The 15,000-nt window shown below is 41.2% G+C and overlaps 1 protein-coding gene across 1 annotated transcript in view; it reads left to right on the forward strand.

Annotated features, from left to right (window-relative positions):
• The window catches only part of LOC126397572 (nebulin-like), a 114,449-nt gene that overhangs the window by 82,638 nt on the left and 16,811 nt on the right, over positions 1–15,000 (forward strand). The window contains exons 51-60 of the mRNA XM_050056453.1: positions 516–626; positions 3,760–3,861; positions 6,041–6,145; positions 6,245–6,358; positions 10,674–10,778; positions 10,890–10,994; positions 11,087–11,194; positions 12,594–12,704; positions 13,099–13,215; positions 13,337–13,447. Coding sequence (XP_049912410.1) covers positions 516–626; positions 3,760–3,861; positions 6,041–6,145; positions 6,245–6,358; positions 10,674–10,778; positions 10,890–10,994; positions 11,087–11,194; positions 12,594–12,704; positions 13,099–13,215; positions 13,337–13,447 — 1,089 coding nt within the window. The remainder of the gene's footprint in view (positions 1–515; positions 627–3,759; positions 3,862–6,040; positions 6,146–6,244; positions 6,359–10,673; positions 10,779–10,889; positions 10,995–11,086; positions 11,195–12,593; positions 12,705–13,098; positions 13,216–13,336; positions 13,448–15,000) is intronic.

The raw sequence follows: 15,000 nt of genomic DNA on the forward strand, positions 1-15,000 counted from the left end.
GGAACTCTGTCCTTCGGGGGTGGTTCCTGCGGTGGAGACACGCACCAACGGCCCCGGCCCCGTAAAATTACCCCGAAGTTCCTGCGGTGGAAACGGGCCTCATGTTACCCGCTGAAGGTCCACCAGACGAAACTTTACAAGCAACCAAAAAAAAAAAGAAAAAGAACAAATGATAACCAGTCAGTTGATTTTGAAACCTGATCATGAAATCTGAACTAAAGACATCAGGTTTGTTGTACAGGCCTGTTAGTCTTCACTCAGTTTATTATTCATTACTGCGTCGCGCGGTGCATCTCTCTTTTTCACAGTTGGAAGCTGTTTGGATTATTTTTAGACAAAGAACAAGTGTGTTTTCACTTGTTATTCAGCACCAGGCTGAATTACTCATCAGATCTCCTACAGTCCATCAAGCTACTTTCGTTCTGTCTTTATTTAACTGCCTCCTTTTCTTTCTCCTTCATTCCTCCTCTGTCCTTCTTGCCTCCCTTCTCTCCCTTCTCTCCGTCCATCTGTAGAAGTTCTATAAGGAGAAGTATAACCGTGAGAAAGGGAAGTCCAGCTACAGCAACATGAAAACACTGCCAGAGGTGGAGCATGCCATGGAGGTCAACAAGAACCAGAGCGATGTAAATATGCAGACAGATTTGTACTTGTCAGTGTAATCTCACAGAAAAACAAGCAGTTATGTAACAGTGTGTTCTGTGATTGTGTGGGCAGCAACCAGCACCAGCTCATCCGTGAGGAGTTCAGTGTTCACACACAAGACATTTATCGTTTTTTGACTTTGTCTTTTATTGTCAGCAGACGTGTAAATAACGGGTGCGTTTATCCAAAGTGCATGACATGTATGACATGTAACTAAATTGGCTCGGCCTAATCTGAGATTATCAGTCAGTGGTCTTTTAGCCATCCCAGGACTCTAAACTCAGGACCAGGGGTCACTGACTGAAACTTTGTATTCAGCTGTTTTGACATTTAAGAAGAACCAACATGGGGCACCCAGTAGTTCAGTGGGCAGGGTGGGTGTGTCCCATTTACAAAGGCAATGTCCTCGCTGCAGCAGCTGTGGGTTTGATTCCAGCCATTCTACTGTGAATGCACAGTAAGATTTAAGGAGATTCAGTGGCATCTAGTGATGAGGATTGCAGATTGCAACCAGCTGAAACTTCTCCTGATTAGAATCAGTGTTCATTGTTCAGGAGGTTTTTACTGGGAGGTAAATCATCTGCAGAGCTCTCTTCCTCTCCAAAACTAACAGACCAGGTGATTTAAACCAGTAAAAAGACTGAATAAAGCAGTTTCACATTGCTGTTTGGCATGTTGGAGACAGGCTGCTAGCCCAGCACCTGCTAATATGTGCTCATCTTTTTTATCTAATTCCTGAAGATTCAGATGTTCACGAAGTTTTTAGGGGGAACCGAATGATCACTGAGATAATTTCATCTCCAAAACAAACAGACCAGCTGATTTAAACCAGTGAAAACACTGAATAAAGCAGTTTCAAGTTTTTTGTTTTTTTTTAAATCAGCCTCTTCAAGCCTCCAGTTTGGCATTTTGGCCGACGCCATCTTTGTTTTTGGAGCCAGGAGTGACAATATTTGGATGTGAGGGTGCTAGGATTTGCTTTGCTACACCTTCATCCTGATTGACAGGTAGTCATGTTAGGGACTTGTCAATCACAAATTAGCCACTCCCTAAAGCATACCCTGCTTTATCATCTATTTTACTCTAAATAGGACCATAATTTACTAAATGGACATCATACTGTATTGATGACGACTTTAAACTAGTCATTGAGACCATAAATACCATAAGAAAATATTAGCTGATATTTACTGACTAAGTCAAGTGAGAAGTGCAGCCTTTTTCTTAGAGACTTATAGGGCTCTAGTTTCCCAGCGCGCTGCAGGGTGGCGAACCCCGCGCAGAGCTAGTTTCAAGCAGCGTAACCCGAGGCTCGCTCAGTTTGGTAGTTTGGCAGACCGAGGTGCGCTGAGATGGGTGTGGCGGCGCAGCAGGGGGAGGTCGCCAGCTGAAACCAGGTCTACTGTCAACGCAGGGGGAGCGCAGCCGGTGTAGTGGCAGTTTGGCTGACCGGTGGACAGTGCGCACACGTCACCAAAACCTCACAGGCAGGTTTCCAGAATATCAGGCACATTAACGATGCAATAAATAGCCACCAAACCACTATTCAATGCAACTATCTGCAATCAGCACATAAATGTATCTCTATATCGACTGTCCCGTCACATCTGATGTCAGATCAAAGGGGATTGGCACCGTTTGGCACGTTTGGCACGCGTAATGGAAACCCAACCTGATTTGATTAACACAGCTGCAAACTAATGAGTTCACATCCCTCTCAGCCAACCACAAACAGCCACAGCATCAGATAGGGAGTATATATTCAGCATCTGTCATCTTAGAAAATAGTGATGGGAATTCCGGCTCTTTTTAGAGAGCCGGCTCTTTTGGTTCCCAAGTGGCTCTTCAGATTTTTGTTGCTTAAATTAATTCATTACCAACAATAATATAAAATTATGTGTAAAATAAATTACTAATGTAAAATACATTGCATCAAATGTTTACTATTTATATGGCATTATATACTCTACAGAGTGCTACAAAAAATACATTATAAAGTACAAAAAAAACTTTTAACTATTTTAAACTTTTAGCTTTTTACTACACTTAAGTATCTTAAACTTGTAACTATTTACAGTGAAACAACATAGAGAAGTTTACAGAATCACACAACAGAATATAACTAAAGCTGCAGCAGCAGTTGCAGTAGACACACTGGCACCTTCACTAATAGCAGGTTTGCTTGCTTCCAATTGCACTGATGGATGAACAGTTCTCATGTGCCTGTCCAGGTTGTTTGGATATGAGATTTTAATCTTGCAGACTCTCTGTCAGTGTAATTGAAATTATTCCAAATTGTCCTGCTTTTCCTGCTGTATTCATTTTCTCAACTTTTTTTTTACCTTTCCAGCATGTTGTCTCTCTCTGTAGCGCTCCCAATCAGGAGCCGGCTCCCGTCGTTCACTTCAAAGAGCTGGCTCTATGAGCCGTTTCGTTCGTGACTGACACATCACTATTAGAAAAGTCAAAAGAAAAGAAACAGAGTGAGACTGCAAGAGAGAAAGAGAAATTGAGTAAACTCTCATTACGCCTCCGCACGGCGCATTTAAGGGCGAGGAGAGGGGCTCATTTGATTGGTGTGGTGTGATGTGTGTAAAACCCACTCCACGCCTTCTCTCCTCCCTCTTTCCGACTTGCGCCGGTAGGAGGGACGGAGGTGGGAAAGAGGAGTAGCTGCGCCAGGCGCACGGTGTGCCAAACTTGAAAAATCCGCCTGGCCACACCCAGCTGGTGAAGCGCAGGTGCGCTGCGCCTCCGCCTCGCCCGGTCTGTGAAACTAGAGGCCATACAATCATACTTCTTTTTGCAACCAGTGGAGTGGCCCCCTGCTGGCCATTAGAAAGAATGCAGGTTTAACACACCTGTGCATTGGCTTTATTTATCATACCAAGAGACCACTTTTTTATACACTCTATGATGTAGACATACTTTTAGTTCCTGACACTGATATGTCCAAGGAAATCAGCTGATGTCCTTTTGTGAGTATTTGTCATATAACCCACATTTAGTTGCCTCTCTTTTTATCTGTTTTTTCATGTAGTTCCTAGCCACTGTGTGTTAAGCCTGTCCTGTTTAATGTGTTTTCTGTTTCATGACTGTCTCTGCTGGTCTCAGGTCAGCTACAGAAAAGGCAAAGAGGAGCTCCATCACTATAGCTCAGCGGCAGACAGACCTGACATCGTCAGTGCCACGAACGCTGCTAAACTGGCCAGCGACGTGAGTCTGTGTGTGTGTGTGTGTGTGTGTGTGTGTGAACATGTAACTACATCCTATCCAACATTAACTTCCATGACAACAACCGTCCCATTTACCAGCTGGATTCTGAGCGGAGCCGCTGATTAATTATAGAAAACGTTCTGCTGTTAACACTCAAGTGTTGTTATGTAAGAGTGTCCTGCAAGGTGTGCGTGTGCGTGTGCGTGTGCGTTTGTGTGTGTGTGCCTATAATCTTGCTCAAAGCTTTTAAGATAGTAGAATGTGTGTCCAGTTTTGTCTGTTTTTAATTATTTGTGAGAGTGTGTGTGTTCTTAAATGCATTTTAGTGTTTGTGCATCCTTTAATCATCAGTGTGAGTGCGCGTTTGTGTGTGTGTGTGTGTGTGTGTGTTATATGTTAGCAAATGCGCTGTTTAGGGATGTGCACGATTAGTTGACTGGTCAATGAAATGTTGCTACACTCACAAGTCAACATCAGAAATAAAAGTCACTCAAAGTTATATTAATGTACACCTTTAAATTTCGTACTGACAAAACCTGTACTGAAATGTCATCTTTCTTGTCAAATGTTGCCTTATTAAAAAAAAAGCATCCGTTAATGCTAACAGCGCCAAAATGCGTAAGATTTATTTGCCTAGAATATATTGTTTTCAAGACATATTATTTGTTAATTTGTATTTAGTGATTGTTGTCATGTTTTGTATTAAACTTTGTGAAGTTTGTACTGTAATGCATGGTGTAAAGTGCCACACATTTTAGCAACATTTGAAATACAGCAACACTTGTTCACTGTTCAACCTTATAAATTAAAGGTCCACTGTGTAGAGTTCAGAGGGATATATTAGCAGAAATGGATATCATTTAATAAGTATGTTTTCTTTAATATATAATGACCTGAAAATAAGAATCATTGTGTTTTTGTTACCTTAGAATAAGCCGTTTATATCTACATAGAGAGCAGGTCCTCATCCACGGAGATTGCTGTGTTGCACCATCATGTTTCTACAGTAGCCCAGAACAGACAAACTGAACACTGGTCATTCACATTTCTGCTTCAGCCACTCTAAGCCCCTCCATGACAAGCAGCATCCTGAACAATGAACCCTAAAGGAATTCTAACCAGGAGAAATTTCAGCTGGTTGTAATTTGCAGTCCTCACCACGACATGCCACTAAATCTCCCCCCATTTTACACACTGGACCTTTACATTGTGCTTAATTTTGACTGATTTCTGAGTGTTTTCCTTCTTTTAGACCAGTTGACGAGTCCGAGTTTAAACGCCCTTTTAAAGGAATACTTTACCCACAAAATGACTATTTGTAAATCAGTCAGTCATGTTGTGTTACCTTTTAATTTGTAAAGAAAAAATTGTATTTCTTGCATGCCTCCACGGAATTCGATGAACACACCGATTAATTGAGTAAATGGCGATTGGGGATTAAAACATCCATTCACGAAATCGGACACAACTCGTGCAGTATAATCCATGTCTCATTTATCCAGTCATATGCTCAGTATTTAAAGCTGAACTGAAAGTTCTCTTCAAGGTCCAACTCCAATACTAAGGTTTTTTTATTTAATGAACACAGTGTTGTGGCCATTTGTTCAAAGGGCAAAAAAAAGGACAAAAATAAGAGCTCCTTCAAAAAATATCAAAATTTAAGAAAATTAAAAATCCACTCACAAAGGGCCACACATGCACCAGGTTAGTTAGGCTTACTCAGGCAGTCAAAGAATTCATTTTCCAGGCCAGTAGCTCCATTCAGAAGGTTTATTTTCAGCTTTCAACAGCAAACATGTTCAAAAACCATACTGCCTCTCTGCTTTGTCCTGCTGGTAAAAAACCATTTCCCCTTCCCGGTGCATCACCTGCCTCTAACACCTGGCTACCTATATCCCCTACTGTCTGGTGCCCCTAGTGTTTACCCACAAAAATAAATAAATAAAAATAAAACAACACAAAACAAAAATAATAAACTAATCAAACTAATGACATAGCTCCTTCACACAGTATGACTAACTGATTTACAAATGGTCATTTTTTGGATTAAGTATTCATTTAAACAGGGAAATTAGTCAGTAAGAGCATGCCTGCAGTTACCATATATATTGTTGTTAAGTGTGTGTGTGTGTGTGTGTGTGTGTGTGTGTGTGTGTGTGTGTGTGTGTGATTTCCTCAGGTTGCCTATAAGAGTAACACCAAGCAGCCAGTTTACAGTGACAGTTCTCTTTTGGCAAGAACCGACATCCAGCACGCCAAGGAGGTTTCAAAACTGGCCAGCCAGGTAACACACACACACACACACACACACACACGCACACACACACACACGCATGCATTGGGCAGATGATAAGAAAGCATTCTGTTTCTGTCCCTGCTGCAGGTGAAGTATAAGGAAAGCTTTGACAGAAACTTAAAGGGCCAGAGGCCTTGTTACAACCCGCTGGAGTGTCTCTCTTTCAAACACACACAAGCTGCTGCTGCTCTGGCCAGTCAGGTGAGTAAATCACACAGTCATGTGATCTGTCTCATATGGTTTGAAGTTCATTTCAGCGAATCTTCGGTATTTCGTAATGCAGGCTTTGGTCTGCAGATTTTTCAATTTCTGTGAACTCAAAACACTGATTAAAAAAAGGCAACCAATGAAATATTAATGTTTGCTCATGCAATCATTAATTTACTTGAACTTCACTGTCATAAGTCTGTTTATTATTATTATTATTATTATTATTATCATAGTACAATATGGAAATTGATCAACTGATCCCTTTGGTCTCACACATTAGTGTCCTCTGACAAACAAAATAAAGATTATAAAGACAATAAATATAAGAAAAAAGAGTTTTAACAGTTGAATGTGCATGTGATGGTTAGAAGAGAGGGGTAAACATACTTTGTTGTTTGTGTGTAACATAATGTAGAACCAGTCATTTTCAGTGGATTAGCTTATGTTATGCTGTGGACATTACATGTAGTCATTGAAAAAGTAAACTATAAAGCCTGACCATGTAGAATAAGTGAAAGCCTTACATTAATAATGTCTGTGGTATAGCCTATACCTACAGTCAACTGATTTAATTTTTGGTGTAATTCACAGAATGCAAACACTCGTGTAGCTGTTGGTGTGAAAGGTTTGAATGTGAAAAATTGTCAATGAATATTTGGTATTTTTCTTTCATTGTTTTCCCTGGTGTGTAAAGAGTCAGAGTTTACTGTCTGACTTATGAGGACTTCATGGCTCAGACAAATGATGTTAGTGAGTTAGATTTGTCTCTGGAGCTGCAGGTGAGATTCATCTTGTTGCTTAGATGCTTAAAGGTATGGTTCAGATTTTTTAAGTGTGGTGTATGAGCTAATTATCTATGGTCAGAATGTTACCTACAATAAATGGCAGTTGACATGCTCCCTGTTTGAAGAAATAGACAGGCACCCCAGAAGCTCAGCAGTGCATTTCTGTGGCTAAGGGCTAAAAGCAAAACGTATTTTAGCCACTTAAAAAAAGTCCTACCTAAAAGAATCAATATCAGTCTAAGTGGAGCCTATATAAGGACTATTTTTACAGCCTAACCTTTTGTGTAGCAATATGTTGAAGTTCTATGGTTGAGAAAATGTAGTGCTGAAAAAAGAGCTATCTATTGGCAAGGTAAAGTGGTGAAAATGTTCTCCAAACAGGGAGCACACTGACCACCATCTAATGTCTGTAAAACACTATGGACAAGAATTGCATACAGCCTCACTTCAGAAAACTTGAACTGTCCCTTTAAGAGGCCATTTGTTTTCACCTATAGGTTTGATTTGCCACGTTCAGTTGAAGCAGGCGGGTCAGAAACTGACAAACAGGACGAATCCACAGAGATTCAGTTAGAAACACTGAGATGATTTTCTGTGGTGAAGCAGCAACACTTTGTTATTGACACCAAATGATATCACTGAGTTTCTATGTAATCATCCCAAGTGTGTCTTCCACATGACAGATCTGTTAGTATGATTCAACAGAACTCATCACAATAATCAGATTTGTTTCCTCCAGTTCACCTGAAGACGTATTTTACTTTCAAACATCAGAATAAATAAGAGGAACACTCTGTGTGTGTGTGTGTGTGTGTGTGTGTGTGTGTGTGTGTGTGTGTGTGTGTCTGATTCACTTTGACTCACACTCAGTCTGTTGTGTGGGTGTAACCATGACAACCTTTGTAAGGCAAATGGAGAGGGATTGTAGGATGAGAGCTGGAGAAGTTGAAGAGGTTACACACACACACACACACACACACACACACACACACACATGCACGCACACACAATGGACACCCACATACACGTCACACAAATTTATACACAAACATGTAGTTACATATACACAGATAAATGTAAGTGTACAAAGATGAACAAGCAACTGATGTACTGCGCACACACATACACGCACACACACACACACACACACACACACACACACAGATGCAGCCGTGGTTCGGTTTTAGTTTTGCCCACACAACCACAGAAAAGAGACCTTTCCACTTCACAGCGTTATGTAACAGCTTGTTGTGCTGAACGCTGCCTGGTGTTCAGGAACGCTGCACGTTCACTCTGAGCTGCTTTCAGACTTTCAGCATCGTGATGCACAGGCTGCTTTCTGAATGCAGGTTTCTGGCTAAAGTGGCTCGAGCTGGGACAGATTTTGGCACCACATCAGCGAGGAAGGCTGAAAAGTGTTTTGTGGTGTCTTAAAGGCTGAAGGATGGCTTTACTGTTTGCCACCTCTGGAGCCAGGAAGTCCTAATTTTAGCAAAGATGGAGGAGTGAGCAGAAGGCAGTCACTATGCCTCAGTGTGATTGGCTGTCAGTCAGGTAGACATGCTCCAAAACACACAGTACAGCTTCTTCAAGACAGGAAAGACCATCACTAACATGACACAGTGAATAACTGTGATTATGTCTGAATATCAGCAGTTGAATATCAGGGAATTGTCACCAACGTCTGCCACCATTTCCTGTCCACAAATACCATTTCAGGATCCTGAGACTTTTGAGCACATGTGTAGCTATGTGTCTGAATTGTATGTAAATGAGGGCTGCAACTATTATTGTTCAAGCTGACAATTATCTTCCCAATTAATGTGTTGATCAATACAATGTCAGAAAATAGAGAAAATGTTCATCACAAGCTTTGTTTCCATGAGGCAGTCAGTTCAGTTCAGCTTGTTACAAGTTAGAATGGGTATTTTTGCGTTTCCATTGTCAAAACCTTTGAATGATAGCAATAGAACCAGCCCATTCGATCTGTATTTTTCATCACCCCTCTGTTGTGGTAGCTAGCACACTAATCCAATACCAAAGGGTTGAGCTAGAAACACTGCAGTCCATTGATCAACAAGGTGGAGGCGTTCCTCTCCATCGTTGGTGAAGAGGAAATACAGCGAAAGCGGGATGGAGCTGGAGCGAAAAAGATTAGACACATTATCAGCAGCAGCGCATTACAGCTTTACTTCTTCTGGTCTTCCCTTTCACAATAAAAGCCCCAGGCATATACACTGCATCACTGCTTACCAGAGGGAACTTATTCACGTGCTGATGTTGTGGTGATGAGTTGTTATATAGCTGATATATTACAATAATTTTTATTCAAATTTTGCTTTGCCCTCTTCTTTAAGTTTTTCTTCAACATGATACCTTATTATCTCAATGAAATGTTCTGAAACAAATGTATATATATGACACAGAAATGCAATTTATTATTTTGGTTGCTAAAAAATATGCTTGGCCGATGGACTTTTTCCATTTACCGCCTCCCTTCGCCAGTGAGTCAAAAAGGTAATTTCGGACACTGCACGGGTCATTTATGGGTTTTTAAGAGTACTGTACCAAAAGTGTTTCATGGAAATGTGGCTACACTTCCCTAAAGGCCAAAATGAGGCTGCAGGTTGCTTGTTTTGTCCAACCGATAGTATCCTATCTACACAGGGAGTGGGTCCTCGTCCACAGAGATCACCATGTTGCACTGCCACGTTTTTACAGAACAGACGAACCAAACACTGGCTCTGGAGAGGGCCTTTTTCATTTTTATGTTACCTAAAGACCACCAGCCAATTATGTTTGAGCAGGCTTTGGTTGTATCTAGAGAAACAGTACATATTAAGAGCAAAAGAGGTGGAACGCACTGGCCGAAATGCAGTCCTTGAACCCATAGGCTATCATCTGACGATGATTTAGCTTTTTCTTAATTTTCTAAATAAGATATGTGCTTATTTTCCTGTAGGTTGTCCATCTCTATGTATCTGTATATAAATGCAGAATATAACTGAATATAAAGTAGCGTCAGAATGATAGCCAATGGGTTCTGAGATAAAGGAAGGGGTACTCAGTTTGTTGCAGTCTGCGACCTCACTGCCTGATGCCTCTATATCTTACTCACTGCTCCTTTTTGCAGTAACCTTGATCAACTTTTCACCTGCAGTCGTATGTTCCAACTTACTTTTTAAGCTAATATGGCAGTTTACTGGTTGAATCACAACAACAGGGACGATTGCAGAGCAGCATTTAACAGGAGGGACATCAAGTGCAGTAGATCACCCTTACTGTGCCCCTCCTCCTCCTCCAACCACCAAAATAACACTCAAAGCCCCCTGGCTTTATGCAGTTGATGCTTTGTATGTTTTGTATTGGGTCTTATTCCCCTCAAAGAGAGTGCTTTTAAGAGGATGTGTTACAATGGCCAGAAATTCCAGGAATAGAGTGATATGTTACCCCTTAATTAATCATTTTAAAATCATCTGAGAATCTTTAGCACTAACATGGACACTTGTTCTGTTCTCCAGGTGAAGTATAAGACCAACCAGAGCCACAAACCTGAGGGTTCTTCAGACATGCCCAACCTCCTGCAGCTGGAGCACGTTCTTTACGCCAGCAAGCTGCAGAGCAACGTACGACCCCATCCTTTACCTGCTTCACTACACAGTACGGATGGTCCTCACAGGTTTTAAAGTACAAATATATGTGTGTGTGTGTGTGTGTGTCTGTGTGTGTGTGTTCAGGTGGAGTACAAGAAGAAGTATGAGCAGACAAAGGCTCTGTACCATACAGCTCTGGACACAGCTGAACAGCTCCACCATAAGGAGAATGCAGTGCTGCACAGTCAGGTCAGTGTACACACACTAATGTAGCCTCTTCCTCTCTTGCTGCTGATGTTCTCACTGTTCATCAGTAAATGAATGAATGTTTGTTGCTTCAGGTGAAGTACAGAGAGGAGTATGAGAGGAACAAAGGTCGCTCTCAGATGGAGTTTGGAGATACTCAGACCTACAAAGTGTCTAAAGAAGCACAGAAGATGCAAAGCGAGGTAAAACACTTTCTTCAGCTCTGGCCTCTGATAAAAACTGCTGACACTTGAGTGTCTAGAAGATGCTAACATTCAAAGAGTGTGCGTTTCTTTATCTTCACAATACTCACTGAACATGTGCAGTTGCTCTCTATGTGGTCCAGCAATGTTCAACAGGGATTTTGTTGGGTTAAAGGTGTCTAAAGTGATCATGTGTCCTTATTTTTAACTGGAAGGACTGCCCTGTAGCAGGATAGCACCGGGAGAGAAATCAAACATATGTATGGAGTTCAGTAGATGCTGATTGAGTTGTCGTAACTCAACCCAGTTGCCAGAAGAAAATTCTGGCATTGTACGTTACTGCAAACAGCCAATACAATACAGAAAATGAGTGATGTAGTATATGAGCTGGTTTTGTCATTAGGAGGTGGAAGGGATGGTGGATGGCGTTAAAGGTTTTTTGGGGGGAGTTTTTCCTTATCCGCTGTGAGGGTCCAAAGGACAGAGGGATGTCGTATGCTGTAAAGCCCTCTGAGGCAAATTGTGATTTGTGATATTGGGCTTTATAAATAAAATTGATTGATTGATTGATTGATTGATGACACCTAGGTGAGAAGGCTGCCAAGCTGCAGACCACTGTTTAAGAACAACAAATACCAAACTGGGGTGTCCTTTAGAGGCCTAAGATTATTTTCTCCAGTGACTTTTTAGACCCCAAATATGGGTGTTTTTCAGAAACCTATAGCTGTTTTCCAGCTGGGATATTGGCACAAAAAGTGATTGTTTTTCACTGAGACATCACTGCGTTTCCTGCCAGGATAGTGCCACTAAAAGCAGGTATTGTTCTAACCATAACCAAGGTTTTTTATGTGCCTAAACATAAACACTCATTAATCACAGTGTTGCTGAAACATAAAGATTTGTGAAGTTTCAACATATCCGTTGTATAATAACGTACAAATGTCAGGTGTCCACGGTTTATAGAAATGTATTATGGCAACATTTTATCCGGCCATTATGTTGACTAATTACTAACTAACAAAGACAACCACTGTGAAAAAAATTAAACTATAAACAAACAGACTTCATGAAACAAAAACACAAAAACCTCTCAATGTTACAAAACAAAACACAAATCTCTAAATCTCTCTGTTGTTGCTCTGCTGTGTTCTTGGAGCTAAGACAACATTCATACTTTGCCACAAAAATGCAACTGGTAAATTGTATTCAGCTGCAAAACTTTTTGGGTGTATTTGCGCTGTAGTATAATTAGAGCAACATCTTTGGTGAATCGGACCTTTAGACAGGGTAGATTGTGGTTGCGAGTGATACGCATTTCATTGTGCTTTCAGCAGTTACAATCTATTCGATGTTAACCTGCTCCACAATGTGTGTGTGTCTGTATGTCGTTCTCCCTCAGAGAGCGTATCGGAAGGACTATGAGGAGCAGATAAAGGGGAAAGCTTTGGTGGATGTAGACCAGACACCTGGATACCTGACAGCCCGCCATGCCAGCAGCCTGCTGAGTGAGGTAACACACACACACAAGAACAAATAAATAGATGAAATGAAATATGGCACTGAAAAACAGTTTTTTTTCTAAACAGTTTTAAAGAGGAATCTGTAGTATTCAGTATTTTACTTATTTTGATGATGTTTTAGAGGACTTATAAAGTGAAAGTATCCCATATTTTACTTATTTTCAGAGGACGTAAAAAGTCAAAGTGTTATGTATCTCACAGGAAAAAAGGCTAAAATTACTAAGTATCACTGCTCTGTGATGTCTTAATGCCTTTGATATCTCATGCATAACATAATGCATTAAAAAAGTTAAACTGATCATTTATCAGGATGAAAAACTTAAGATGCATGGTCTTTTATATTTTTCATTCTGTGTGTGTGTGTGTGTGTGTGTGTGTGTGTAGAAGGAGTACAGGAAGGACCTGGAGCAGGAAGTGAAGGGGCGGGGCTTATCTGGCATCGGGCTGGAGGAAACACCTGAGCTACTGAGGGTTAAAAAAGCCAATCAGATACTGAACCAGGTAAAACACACACACACACACACACACACACACACACACAGAGCAGACACTTACTAAGTACAAGTGCTGCAACTTTACCTAGAGTGTTGATGTGTGTTGTTGGTGTGTTTGCCATCTACAGAAGGAGTACCGCAGGGACTTAGAGAGGGAGATCGTGGGTAAAGGCATGGAGCTAAGTGCTGGCGTCCTCGAGATCCAGAGAGCCAAGAGAGCTTCAGAGATCCAGAGCCAGGTAACCCACTGTGTCAAAGTTTATTTTCATTTCAGCTAGAGACTTTTATTATTCATAGTTTAAATGAGTCAAAGCTCAAGTCATTAGCTTGTCTTGCCAACTGTTTTCTCAATAACTTGTTTATGTGACCATTATCAGTTATAGTATTATGTTTCACCACATATAAAAAATATGTCAGAAGACTGGGATTAGCACAAAGGTGTGAAAAACACATCAGTGCCTTTAGGCAGCCCAGTCACCAGAAGAAAATCCTGCTATTTGCAAATACGTTACATTTGTGCATTTCATACGTATCATATCAAGGTCTCTAAAATAACGTAGTATATGAGCTGACTTTATCATCTGGAGGTAGAGGAGAGGGTGGTGTAGCGATCTATCACTGTTTTTCCTGCGGGGTGCCCACATCGTATTGTGTATGCATGTAAATATTGAGTATAGCGTTAGTTCAGACATGACACAATGTCAAGCTCAGCTCACATCCTAGCTACATCAGCTGATTTTAAACAGCCATTCAACTAATGGAGCAGCTGATTGATGGCAGAGAGTCAGCTGATAGATCACATGATTCCTTTCTATGCAACCAATTGGCAAATCTCATTCAGGGCGCCCTATTTAAACTGCTCTGGCCTGCCTACTGTTGGTGCAAGCCGCTTTGCAACCAACCTCCACCCCAGCTCCTCCTTTACATGTTGTGTCTGACTTATCAGTGTCATTTCTGTTTGGCATTGATGCTGCTCTGTTCTGCTCCTGGGGGGGGGTCTTTGCCACTGCTGTCCCTGCAGCTTTCCATTAAGGCGCATGGAAGAGCAGGGAGGTTTGCTCTCTCCGCCTCTGGCTTTCCTTTTGCACGTGGAAGGGCAGAGATGTGTGCTTTTTCTGCCTTAAGGCTTTCCATGTAAGCATGTTTAGGGGGAGAGACGTGTGCTCTCTTTGCCTTAGGCTTTCCATGTAGGCACATGGAAGGGTGGAGAGGTGTGCTCTCTTCACCTTAGGCTTTCTGCGTAGGCCTAGGAAAGGCAGAGAGGCCCCAGAACAGAGCCATACCACCAAATATAATACTGCAAATGGAAATAAAGTTTTCTTTGACTAAAATGGTCCTGACTGACCTGGGTATTTTAAGCCAAAACATGATATTTTGCTGACCATAACCAAGAGTTTTTGATCTTAAACCAGAGGTGTCCAAACGTTTTTTGAATGGGGGCCAGACAAGATCATTTGAATATACCTGTGAGTCAGCTGCCTCTCTCTGCATCATATGGGTTATTTGCAAAAAAAGAAAAACCACATACAAATGACACAACCACAACTGTTTCACCTCTCAGTAAAAAGCAGGTAAAATTAGTCTGCAGGCCACAATTGTCCCCTGAGCTAGACTTTGGACATGCTTGGCTTAAACCTAACCTGACATAAATCACAGCGTAAAATGAAAATTTCAACATATCCACTACATAATAACATACAGATGTAATGTAGCTGTAGTTGCAGAAACGTACAATGCCAAATCTTTTTCTGGCAACTGGGTTGATTTAGAATGACATAGTGAAACAACAAAA

This window comes from Epinephelus moara, chromosome 11, assembly GCF_006386435.1.
Source record: "Epinephelus moara isolate mb chromosome 11, YSFRI_EMoa_1.0, whole genome shotgun sequence".
NCBI lineage: Eukaryota > Metazoa > Chordata > Actinopteri > Perciformes > Serranidae > Epinephelus > Epinephelus moara.